General features: G+C 42.2%; 1 protein-coding gene across 4 annotated transcripts in view; it reads left to right on the forward strand.

Annotated features, from left to right (window-relative positions):
• TEAD4 (TEA domain transcription factor 4) overlaps positions 1 to 13,129 on the forward strand; it is a 59,504-nt gene that overhangs the window by 27,894 nt on the left and 18,481 nt on the right. For 3 of the 4 annotated variants that reach the window (XM_082043685.1, XM_082043682.1, XM_082043683.1), the window contains 4 exons: positions 5,183 to 5,247; positions 6,176 to 6,238; positions 11,064 to 11,198; positions 12,034 to 12,077. In XM_082043685.1, coding sequence (XP_081899811.1) covers positions 11,088 to 11,198; positions 12,034 to 12,077 — 155 coding nt within the window. In that variant the 5' untranslated portion in view covers positions 5,183 to 5,247; positions 6,176 to 6,238; positions 11,064 to 11,087. Of the gene's footprint in view, positions 1 to 5,182; positions 5,248 to 6,175; positions 6,248 to 10,796; positions 10,923 to 11,063; positions 11,199 to 12,033; positions 12,078 to 13,129 lie in introns of all 4 variants that reach the window. The other variant, XM_082043684.1, reaches the window with a different exon arrangement.

Here is a 13,129-nt window from a genome sequence, read left to right on the forward strand (position 1 = left end):
GCTTTCCAGAGGCTGTGAACCTACAGCCTTCCAGCTGCATAATACCTGCTTACAGCTAATTTCTGATAAGAAAAACAAAAGACAGGATTCACGGTAATTTAATACGTTCTTGCTGCAGAGTTTACTGGGCTTGGCAATTTGGATAGTTCTATATTTGATAAACCCTGTGATGCTAATGTACAGTGATCTCTTGGGTTTTGTTTGGGTTTTCTTTTTTTTCACAACCAGTATCTTTATTAGCTTAATATACTCTGCCGTCTTTTTGTTTTTCCTGGCTCTGTGTGGTCACACTTCTGGAAGGGGAAGGCTGTATGAGAGGTGGGAGGCATGATGCAAGTGGGAAGTGAATTCTAAAGCTGGAAGTCTTGAGGGTCCATATTTGAATGCTCTCTCTAGAGAATTTATCTCTAGAGAATGTCTATACCAACTTCTAATATATGCAATTTGTACAACAGCTTCCCCTCCCTCTAGTCATCTTTAGTGAAGTACGTAGCCTGAGAGAGCTTTGCAATTTTTGCTGATGTTGTCAAAGACAACAATTAAACACACTTTAGGAAACACCTCCCACTTTCCCAGGGTCAACTACAGTTTGTCTCTTCTCCCTGCTTTCTCATCTCAGCTTCCCTTGTCTTATTCTCTATAACACTCAGTCTCTCCTGTTTCCTTTGATGAGGTGCTGGGTGACACAGGAGGTTGGAATCACTGTGTAAAGGTTCTGCCTCTCCTTGCTTTTTATTTTTTTTCCTCTGGTGCTCCTTGCTTCTTGCTGTTCCTCTTCTCCTACATGCGTTCTCAATGGGCTGCAGTCCTTTCAGAGTTGTCCCTGCTCTGGCATGGGTCCTCCATGGGCTACAGTTGCCTCAAAGTGTACTCCTTCTGCAATGGAACACCTCTTTCCCAGAATACTTTTCCTGCCATGTCCCTAACAATGTCCCCCACCATGTGTCTCCTTTTCTCCTTCCTTTTCTCTAAATGTCTCTTTTTACATATCTTGCATTTCTTTTTCTGTGCATCCTCACGTCTTCCTTTCGTGGTTCCTTTTCTTTGTCTCCTGCCCCTAGTGGCTATTGCCCTTTCCAAAATATCAGCAAAGGTATCGTGTGCTCCTCTCACTGACTGAGGTTTTGATGGTTTGTTGTTTTCATCCATTTTGGAGATGGCTGGAATTGACTGTGACTGTCACCATTCATGATATCCTCTCACACAGATTACACCTCTACTGCTGAAGTAGCATAGTGCTCTGTGAGACTGCTCAGTCTGTATAGTTTTTTCACATTCATGGAAATACAACAAAGCTCAGTTTGCTCCCTAACATTTATTATATCTGGCTGAGAATCAATTGAAAATGGTTCTGCATATTTGAGCCAGTGTCTGGAGGGTTTCCATATGTTCAAATTGTCAGCATAGTTCAATACACATCCTTTAAAAGTTTGCCTGAAGTTCTCCCTATCTACTTCTTCTCAAGGCTAGGTTTTCCTTTCTTTTCTATTTAGTCATTTTCCTTGCCTCTAAAAGGGTCCTTCTGGTGTATATAAATTTTCCTTCATGTTTCTTTATAGATAATGAGGTTTGAGCACCTTGTTTGGTTCTGCACATTTCCTACTTCTGACATCTCAAACTGTCGCTCTGAAATTTCAAACATGCCAGCATTTCTGCAAGAAGAATCACTTTCTTTTTTTTTTCAACCTTTCAACTTGTATCCATGTCCAACAGCTTTGAAAAGCCATAAACATTATTCTTGGCACTGGAAAAGGTGGTGTGTGTACTGGTTTCGGTTTTGTAAAAATGGTTACATTGTTTGGAAAAGCAGACAGTTGGAAGGTAGCGTAACAGTCTCCACTCCCAAAAAACTCTCACGGGCATGTCACCGTGCTAATGCTGAAGCTGTGGAAACTGTTGGGCATTGTGGTTACATGCTGGGCATTGTGTTTCTGGTACAGAAATAGTTCCTAATTTGTGTATAAAGGAGCTGGAGCTGTTTTCTCAGCTACAGACCTGATTCTTCTCCTAAGGGAATAAGGAGAACTTCTGTTTCCCATTCCTATGTGCGCTTTGATTATGTTTTATGAACATGGCCTATATGCAGTCATGGACATTTACATTCTTCTGTTTCAGAAACAGATGCAATTAGGAGCTTTGTCACCCCTTCCCTCTGAGTGAAGAACCTTTTCTTAATGTCCAACCTAAATCTCCCCTGGCACATTTTCCTTCCCTTGGATTCTGTCATTGATTGCCAGAGAGAAGAGACCGGCACCTACCCTTCCTCCTCCCCTTGTGAGGAAACTGTAGACTGCAATGAGGTCCTCCCTCAGTCTTGTCGACGCTGAACAAACCAAGTGACTTTAGCCACCACTCACACAGCTTCCCCTCCAAACTCTCCACCAACTTTGTACCCCTTTTCTGGACACTCTACAGTAGCTTTATATCCTTTTCATACTGTGGCACCCAGAACTGCACACAGTGCTCCAGGTGAGGCCACACCAGTGCAGAGCAGAGTGAGACAATCACCACCCTCACCGGGCTGGCAATGCTGTGCTTGATACACCCAGGACAGGGTTGGCCCTCTTGGCTGCCAGGGCACACTGTTGGCTCGTGTTTGACTTGCCATCAACCAGAATCCGTAGATCTCTCTCTGCAGAGCTGCTCTCTGGCATCTCGTTCCCCAGTCTGTATGTCCTGTGGGTTGCCATGTCCCAGGTGCAAAATCTTGTTAAACTTCATGTGGTTGATGATTGCCCGGTTCTCCAATTTGTCTAGATCCCTCTGCAGGGCCTCTTTGTCCTTGAGAGTGTCAACAGCTCCACCCATTTTTGTGTCATGGGTGAATTTACTAACTATTCCCTCAAGTCCTGTGTCCAAGTCATTTATGAAGACACTGAAGAGTGCTGGCCCTGAGGTGGATCCCTGTGGAGCACCGCTAGTGTCTGGTTGCCAGCCCAACAGTTAATAAACTCCCAATTGATCTGGAACTTGTACGGGATTTGCTACTCCAGCCAGATGCGTTCACACAGCCATGGTTCTCTAACCCAGGGCTATGAGGGCCCTCAAGTCCATCTTCGGTGTTGAAGACTGACGTAAAGAAAACATTAAACATCTTGGCTTTGTCTATGTCCCTGTTTATACGGTGACCATGCTCACTCAGTAATGAACCAGTATTATTTCTACTTTGCTTTTTGCCATTAACATATTTTAAAAAGGTTTTTTGTTGTACTTCATGGTACTGGCCAGCTTGAATTCTAATTGAGCTTTGGCACCACTGATTTTTTCCCTACAGTGGCGAGCAGTATCTCTGTAGTCTTCCCATGACACCTGACCTTGCTTACACTAGCCTTCTCTGCTTCTCTTCCTGATTTATAAATACTGGACCTGAGTTTTCTGCAGTTTCCTGCTATCATTCCAAGCAATTTCAAATTTTGTACCAGTGACCGTATAGCTTCGTGTTTCATCAGCCATTTCATTCATGTTGCTGTTAATAGCATTTCCCTTATGTCACCATGACCATCTTTTTTTTTCATCTCTGCCCTGGCCTGACCTTTCACATTGAACGTAAAGCTACATGTCTTAATTTCCTTTGGCCCTGAAGGGCATGATCTTGCTATATTGTTTCTTAAAATCAAGGTGTAAAACCTGTCTTCCTGTTTGTGGGAGCTCCCAATAACAAGGCTAAGATCCCTTCTTTGTATCTCTTCTGAAAAATGCTCCTTTTTTTGGGGTTGCCTGCAAAAGCCTGAAAGCACTTTTAGTTCACAGTATTGTGTCACACTGATAAATTCTCTTTAACTGTTTCTGTGTATTTCCTCATTGTTAGTTTTCTTGTACTTAGATTCACAGAATGACAGACTCATTTAGGTTGGAAGGTATCTCTTCAGATTGTCTAGTCTGGTCCTATGGCTCAAGCGGTATCAACTACAGCAGGTTGCCCAGGATTGTGTCCAGTCAGTTTTTGAGTATCCTCCAAGGATGGAGACTCTACTACCTCTCTGGGCAGCCTGTGCCAGTGTTTGACCACCCTTGGGGGTTTTGTTTGTTTGTTTGTTTTCAGATGGAATTTCCTGTGTTTTGTTTTGTGCCTGTTGTTTCTCGTCCTATCACTAGGCACTATTGAAAGGAGGCTTGCTCCCTCTCTTTCATTGCCTCCCATTAGGTATTTATATGCATTGATAAAAACTCCCTGAGTCTTCTCCAGGCTGAAGAGTTGCAACTCTCTCAGCTTCTCCTCATAGGAAAGATTCTTCAGTCCCTTAATAATTTTTGTGAACCTTTTGCTGGACTTACTCCGGTATATTAACATCTTTCTCGTGCTGGGGAGCCCAGAACTGGACACAGTATTCCAGGTGTTGCCTCAGCAGTGCTAAGTAGAGATGAAGGATCACCTTCCTTGACCTGTTGGCAGCAATCCACCTAATGCACCCTTGGATGCTGTTGGCCTCTGCCATGAGGGTGCATTGCTGGGTCATTTTCACCTCATTGTCAACCAGGATCCCATCCATACAGGCAGTTTCAATCCAATTCCTTGTCTGCTTATCTAACCCATACTTTGTCAGGTTGCTTATGGGAATATTATGGGAGACAGAGTCAAAAGCCTTACAATATATACAGCTCTGTACTCATCCATCAAGCTGCTTTGGTTACTTCACTGTAGAAACTATCAGGTTGGTTGATTTCCCATTTGTATTATAAATCCATGTGGACTATTTCCAATCACTTTCTTGTCCTTCGTGTATCTGGAAATGGTTTCCAAGATTACATGCTCCATCAAATCTCAGGCATTGAGGTGAGGCTGACTGGCCTGTTATTTCCTGATCTTCCTTCTTGCCTTTCTGAATGTTTTAGAGTGAGTGTTTTTCCTTTTTCTTCTTTCTGTTGGCAATTCTGATCCATGTTTACAGGTTCTACACACTATGGCAATGTAATTATTAAGCAAAGCATATGATTCTCCTTTTCATTGGTAATTTTTAAGCTATACAGGTGCAAACTGGGAAATAGAATTTGCAGCCCAAAGTACTGCTCCTAAAACTCAGACCTCTGCCATGTCAACTAATGAGTACCTTTCAAAGACAGAAAATAGTTAGACAGAGTATCATCCCACTGCTCATATCTATAGATAGATAATTCCATTGTACATCTTTGCTCGGGTATTGTAGCTTTCTAAACTGATATTTGCATTATTTCTCTGTTCCAGGCCGAAATGAGCTGATTGCCCGCTATATTAAGCTGAGAACAGGGAAAACACGCACAAGGAAACAGGTAAGTGTAAAGTTTTTGCTGTAAATATTAGCTTCTTTGGACCACTAGACATGATGAGGGCTTATAAGAATAAATCCCTTTCTGTTCACTTGCTATTAGTTTCTGGTTTTGCTGGAAAAAGGTTGTTGTGCTGAGCTGGTTAATAGGAATGGTGGGAAGAGTCAGGCTCAGGCATTTTACAGTAGAATTGTAATGCTCATGTCTCACAACTACATTGTGACACACATTTTTTTCTGCTGTTAAACAGTGTGTGATTTTATTTGTTTGTTCTAGTAATGAATGTTTCAGTGAACATCAGTGGTCCTCAATATGAAGATTCTTTTTTCAGTCCAGACAGATGGACAACAATGGTGATTTTGAAAATACTTGGCACATGGCATGAAAAAGGAATCTTTGTAATTTGGCAATCGCAGTCCAGGCTGTGCTGGATGAAGCATTGAGCAACTTAGCCTGCTTTGTGTAGGGAGTTGGTGGATGACATCCAGAAGTTCCTTCCAACCTAAACTGTTCGATAATGTGTTTTGGCTCACATTAGATATGGGGCAGTTCTGAGAGTCATTATATAGCAGCCAGAGATGTGGAACATGGGTTTCCCTTCTACTAAGAGGAGGCCAAGATGGGGAGCAGAGAGATCAGAACTCTCAGTCCTTAGATTTAAGGATGAGCTTTTTAGTTTTAGAGGAGGTCTCTGGCTTGATAAAGCCATTTGAATTGAAAAAGACCTTAAATGGCCCATCTTTGCTGGTCCCCTGCTTCATTTCATGACACTTAAGTTATGTTCAGAAAAGCATCTCATTACTACCTCACCCCACTGTCTCCCAACCATAAATAGCTCCTTATTGCACAAGGTGCCTGAAGTGTGTTTACTTCTGCAAGAAACTAACAAGCACTCCTCTGGAATGAAGATGGATTTTGTCTTTTAATGCAGGTATCTAGTCACATCCAGGTCCTGGCAAGGCGGAAAGCTAGAGAGATCCAAGCCAAGCTCAAGGTATGATGGGTATCCTTTAACGTATCATGCAAGCCCCCAGAGTCAGCCATTCCCTCATCCATTCTCTTTTTTAATAGCCTTACCAAAAAAGGTGAGATTGGCCACAGAACTGTAATAAGCTGGGGAGGAAAAAGTACTTCCCAGGAAGTGTTGTGCAAACACTTGTATTATGGTAGCTCTGTGATATCTGGAGCAATTCTATTTAAAGAATAATTAAACAATAACTTTAAATTTTATATGTCTGATTTTTACTTCTGGTTTATGCTGCTATCATCCAAGTCTGAAAAACCCTTAGACTTGTGAGTATGCAAAGAGTGTACTTGAGAAGGAGGGGTTTATGGTTACCAGTGCTGAGCAGCGATCAGTCCCTGGTGTTGTCGTGGCCTTGAGAAAGGGTAGCCTTGCAGTTACTGCAGTGCTAGTTGCACTTCTACTAGTTGTAGTGATGTGGAGTTTTCTATGAATAAGTGTTCTGAGTTGACATAACCACTGAAAGGAAGCAGTAAAGCCAACTGGCATCTTCTCAGGTGAAATAGTGCCAGCAGAATAGACTTTTCCACTTGATTAATTTAGAACTGATTTACAGAAGTGTGGGCTAATCAGAAAGAAAATAGTTGACCACTCAGCGCTGGTGAGGCCCCACCTTGAATACTGTGTTCAGTTTTGTGCTCCTCATCATAGGAAAGACTTTGAGGTACTAGAGAGAGTGCAGAGGATGGTGACAAAGCTGGTGAGGGGCCTGGAGCACAAGTCTGATGAGGAGTGGTTGAGGGAACTGGGGCTGTTTAGCCTGGAGAAAAGGAGGCTGAGGAGGGACCTTATGGCTGTTCACAACTACCTGAAAGGAGGTTGTAGCATGGAGGGTGTTGGTCTCTTCTCCCAAGTAGCAAGTGACAGGACAAGAAGAAAGGGCCTCAGGTTGTGCCAGGGGAGGTTTAGATTGGATATTAGGAAAAAATTCTTCATGAAAAAGGTTGTCAGGCATTGGAACAGGCTGCCCAGGGAAGTGGTGGAGTCACCATCCCTGGAGGTGTTTAAAAGGTGTATAGACGAGGTTCCTAGGGACATGGTTTAGTGCTAGAGTAGGGTTAGGTTATGGTTGGACTTTATGATCTTAAGAGTCTCTTCCAACTGAAACAATTCTATGATTCTATTCTTTTCTGTAGGAAGAGCTTTGATATCATGCAAATGAACTGATAACTCTTGACATTTATTTGCCACCCAGATTTGAAGAAGGGAGCTGGCTTATGTGCTCAGACTGAATTGCCAGAAATGTCAAGAAGGTCAAGTTTGTGGGTGACAATTGCTTGAGAGGGTGTCCACTGTTAGAATGTGAGCCATTCAGAAAGGGCTTGCAGAGCAGCATGTGAGGTCTGCTCCTTGTTATGTATCACTGAGACAGCCAAAGAATGAAGGTATTGTACATGCTGACTTTCCTGATTTGGTACAGCAATAAGTGATCTGGAGGGACGTGTGTTTTCTTCCCTGATCTTCCATGCTTCAGGTGATGATGAGGATCTTGACAGCCCAGTCCAGACCTGACTGTTGAGTGGAGAGTTGTTAGTGTGTCCTTCCTCTTGGCTCTACAGGCAACTCTTGCTGGGAGCCAGAGATAGTGGACTGTCTGTGAGTGAACTGTTGGCACTCAGTCTTGACCAGTGCTGAAGTGCATGAATCTCTATTGCAAGCAGTGATTACCTTTAAGCCATAACTGCACCCCCCACATCCCATCCCTAGCTCCATTTTAGAAAATGGTGTGTCTGTCATTAGCCCATTGTGTTTCCATCTGCTCTGATAAAGAGAAGGAGCCACACATTGCAACTGTCTAATTCAGTGCTTCTAGATAGGGCTGCCTAAGCTTGAAACCTGTGGTGCTGTTAAGTGGTCAGTTCAGGTGGAGACCTGCTTGAGAGGCAAGTTCTAGCGAGTAGGAAACAACAACTGCCCGCGGTGTTAAAAGATTTACTACTGCTTATATCTGTAACCTTGATTCCATTCCTTACATGTCACAGCTCTGGGATTTGGCCTTATTGAAAAGCCAGTCAGCTGAGCCTGTTTCCACTTAGCACACAGGAGCTGGCCGTTTTTGTTCTCTGGGAATGCAAGTGCCTTGGGGAGCTCTATGGAGCCATTGGTTGTTCTCCTTTTACGCCACGCCAGGCCATGCTGTGAGTTCTGCCCAGCTGCCTGTGGTGAACCATTCCCAGTATCCAGACTGTTACTTTCTGCCTGCAGAAGCAAGTCTGCAGCACTGATTCAACTTATTTACTTCTTTGCTTTCACTAGTCATTTTCATAGAGCACGGAAATGAAATCACAAAAGCTGCTGCCCTTCTAAGTTCTGGCTGATAGCTGTGTGTTCTTCTGTCACTGTTCATTTTACATAGCGAGTATACGTTTTCATATTTATATCCTAGAGATTACAGCAGCTACATGCTAACTTTTCAGATAAATTACTATAATACTACTGTCTCCACACAAATTGCAGTGTCTTTTCTAGGTGTGCAGTGTGCCTATAACAGATAGAGGTGGGAAAGTAGGGTAAAGCTTGGAGAAAAATCTGCTCCCAGAAATCAGTAGTTTTCCATGTCCTGGGTGGCTAATAGATGTCACCTGTAATAAGGAAAAAGGTGGAATTTGTGGCAGTATTATTATTAATATTATGCATTTTGAGAACAATAAAATAAAACACAAACCTTGCAAATGTTTGGTAAGTTTTTGTTGCTTCATTTTATTATTTATTTAATACTGGAAAGATTACACAAATGAACTGTTAGCTGAAAGAGGAAAAAAAAAGTCTTTTACAAAAACATGCTTTTTCTAGCAGCCTGTCAGGCATGTAAGCAACAGAGAAAAACACAATGGGTTAGTAGATGAAACCTTTTCCCTTAATTGTTCTTTTTTATTTTTTTTTACTTTAATACTTCCACAAGTAAATGATTCTTCCCCATAAATTCCTGCATAAACTCAGGTAGACAAATATGATTTTTCCACTGAGAAAGTAAGACGAAGGGAAAAACTCCTTTTCTGCAGTGGCAACTGGGAAATGGTCCTTATGCATGTCATGAAAAAACAGAAGAGTCCTTACGCTTAAAAAATATATTCTTAAACTATTCCCTAAAGCATAATTTAATCTGGATTCTTGAAAACTTTCCTATAGTTTTGGAGAATCTTAGGAACTTTCTCAGCAATTAAAATGTTTCCCTTCAATTCATTTGGTTGGTACTAACAGGAGTCACAGATACTGTAAAAAAGAATACATGTAAGTTTTGCCCATTTCTACTGATCATTTGATTTAAATGTTATCATTTATTCCTGAAATTTTGTTAGTGTTGTGGTTTAGCCAGCAGACAGCTAAACACCACATGCAGATGTTTGCTTACTGCCCTGCATTGGGATGGGGAAGAGAATAGAAAAAAGAAGTCATACTTGTGGGTTAAGATAAAGGCAGTTTAATAGGACAGAATGGGAAAATAACAATAATAATAAAAGAATATACAAAACAAGTGATGCACAATGCAACTCCTCACCACCCATCAGCCCATCCTCAAGCAGCGACTGCAATTCCCCAGCCAAGTTCCCGCAGTTTATACATCGAGCATGATGTCATATCGTATGGAGTATCCCTTTGGACAGTTTGGGTGAGCTGTCCTGGCTGTGCCCCCTCCCAGCTTCCTGTGCACCTCCTCACTGCCAGAACATGGGAAGCTGAGAAGTCCTTGACTTAGTATAAGCACTACTAAGCAAGAACTAAAGCATCAGTGTGTAATCAACATTATTCTCCTACTAAATCCAAAACACAGCACTAGGAAGAAAATTATCACAGCCAAAACCGGGACAGTTATGGCTCCTGCAAGGCATAACTCTGTTAGACACATCAGAATTCCTGGGCTTTGAACTTTAGAAAACCTTAGAGGAAGTGAAGGGGTTAGAAAGAATGGAGACTCAAGGGTGACAACTTACTGCAATTCAATGAATGCAAGTGGGAAGTGAGAATTCCTGAAGAAGACAGCAAGAGCTTACCTCTTTCAGCAGTTTCTCCAAGACATGAATTCATCTGTGGCATTGCCATTATAATTATCATGTCATAGATAATGTGGGGTGTTTGAAGGTTGAAGGTTAGTTATAGGAGATGTAGGAGGAAAGGCAGAATGTGGGGAAGTGCTTCTGTCTGTTTATTCCATGGAAGAAGAAATGAAGAATGCCATTTGCTTTAAACATACATCAGACCCCCTAGTTTTTGCACTGTCATTGCATGTAAAATGTATGCAGTTCCACAGCCCTGTTAAAATACAAAAAGGAATGTCCTTGCATATGTGTTTTGGGAGGTTGTTAAGAAGTCCTGTTTCCCCGGGGATGTGAATAAAATGATCAACTCTACTTGAGACTAATGCAGTCCAAAATTGAGGTAGTATTTTTGCAGTAATGATGACAAACTCCTTTTGTGAGCTTTTCTTTAGAGGGTTTCTCTGATAAGCAGGAGTCTTTCCTATTGAATATTCTTACCAGTGATTAAAACACAAGAGTCAGGATTGTACTTTCCATAACAAAACCTTCAGACAGAAAGGATAAATGCTTAGCAGTCTCTAAATCAGTGATGTCAGCATTTCAGAAAGGACAATCACATCTGAAGCTATAGGAATGGGTGACACACGTGCCATGAAGAGTTCTTAGGACAGTTACTGGTGAGTCTGCTGCCCAGGTTTTCAGAGATGCTTGCTCCCTATTAAGAAGCTGATGAGAATCCTGATTACACAGCATTAGACTAGGCAACTTGTTTATCCTTATAATAATTCTGTCTTTTCTGTTTCTACTCTTGCCCATAGGATCAGGCAGCTAAAGATAAAGCCATGCAGAGTATGGCTACAATGTCATCTGCCCAGATCATCTCTGCAACTGCCTTCCATAGTAAAATGGCCTTGCCTGGTCTCCCACGACCAGCCTACCCTGCTGTTTCTGGGGTGAGTCTTGGAGGAGTTGGGCTGAAGACACCTGAGTATTTGAAAGGGTGTTGGGACCTGCTGAGGAAAATCCTGAGGACATCAGAAAGAATGGGCCAAAAGGCATTGTCTTTTTAGAGCATAGCTGTTATATGGCTTCAAAAGTTTGAGTCTGATTCTTTGCTCACACTGATGTAAAACAATAGAGTTTCACTGTATGCTCTTTTTAAAATGACACAAATGAGAAAACAATCAGATCCTTTGGGTCCTCAGCTGCCTGAAATATTTTTAGGTGTCTGAATTGCTTTCATAGTCCAGGATCTTGTTGGATTAAAACTGTTTGGGCCATCCTGACCCTTTCTCAAGCTTATAATTCCCAAACTCATCTTTAGTGCTTAGATAACAAATGGATGGCCCTTATATAAAATCCTTAATAGATAAGGCCTGTCAGTATCCCATAACCTCTGAGTTGGGCCTAGTGAGCTTTTGCTGAGCATTGATTTCTGCCAAAATACTCCCATGGAGCTTTCCTGGGGAAAATGGACCCTCCAACAGAAAAAGCATTGTTAAAAAGCTTTGGAGACAGGGACACAAGGTGCATACATAGTATTTAACATTAAAAACCACTATGGGTCAATTGCTTGTGTGTCACTAGTAGTAGTATGTAGAAGGAAAACTAAGACCAGTCAGCACCTCCACAAAGATGAAACCGGGAAAGTGTAAAGAAAAGATATAGCTCAGTCACATCTTTAAAAGTCTGTGAGCTTGCAGTTTCTTTACCCAGAAAGGAATAAGCCTTGCTTTTCATCTCTGTCCTAAGATTGATGACTTTTGCCTGTATGTTGTTCTTTTGCAGTTTTGGCAAGGAGCTTTGTCAGGCCAAGCTGGATCTTCCCAAGAGTGAGTATTCCTTCATGTGATGGCAGATGCTTCTGATGATCTCTCTCTGCTGCTACAAGAATTATAAAATGCTAAAATAATGTAGTTAACTGCTCTCAGACAGATTCCTTGATGATGGGTCCAAGACTTAAGGCCCATGGTTGAAGACAAACTGACAGTCATGAGAAAATCTTAAATAGATAAAACCCCATGTCTTCATATGGTACCTTCAGCATAGATTACACCCCTGACTGTCCCATGACTCAAGCAGCCTAATATGGGTTCTTTTAGGGAGCTGCTGAGTCTAGCAGCCTGATAAAGTTGAGGCTGCTGCAACTCCATGCTCACGAGTTCAACCGATAGTGAGGCTGAGCATGCATTCCCAGTAGGTGCACACACAAATACGCATATACATTGCACATATACACACGTCTGGCCACACAGAACGGCACAGACAGACAATGCTGAGCACTCACAGAAATACAAGCAGCAACAACTTCATCCTGTACCCCTTTCTGGCTGATGAGGGTGAAGGTGTGTTAGTGAGAAATACACATGCCCTGTGGATCTGTCTAGTAGCTGCCGCTCTCACACACACAAACACACAGACCCTGAATCTCTACAGTAGCTGGGCTTAGATACACAGGCCACCCTGTAACTGGATATCTCTACAGTAGCTGGGCTTAGATACACAGGCCACCCTGTAACTGGATATTCACTTTTACCTCCCACAGGGTTAAACACACACACAGAAAATCATCTTTCAGTTGACCTTCAGACTCCACAGTCTCTGTCATTTGTTCTGAACTTCTTTGTCCCTCTGAAAGCATCCTTACTTCTGGAGACACACACAGCTGGCTCCCAAACCATCTACTTGCTGGCTAGTCTGGTTTGATAATCCCAAGTGATAAAACTCTCAATTGCTGCTGGCACTCCAGAAACAAACAAACACACACAAAAAACTGAGAGCTCCTCATGCAGGAAAACAATTAGAAATAGAATTTAGTGAGAAGATAGGACATACTTCACTGACAAAGAGCATGGCATAGACAACTGTACTGGCTTTCTTACAT

The sequence above is a fragment of the Streptopelia decaocto genome (genome assembly GCF_964273445.1).
Source record: "Streptopelia decaocto genome assembly, chromosome: 1".
NCBI lineage: Eukaryota > Metazoa > Chordata > Aves > Columbiformes > Columbidae > Streptopelia > Streptopelia decaocto.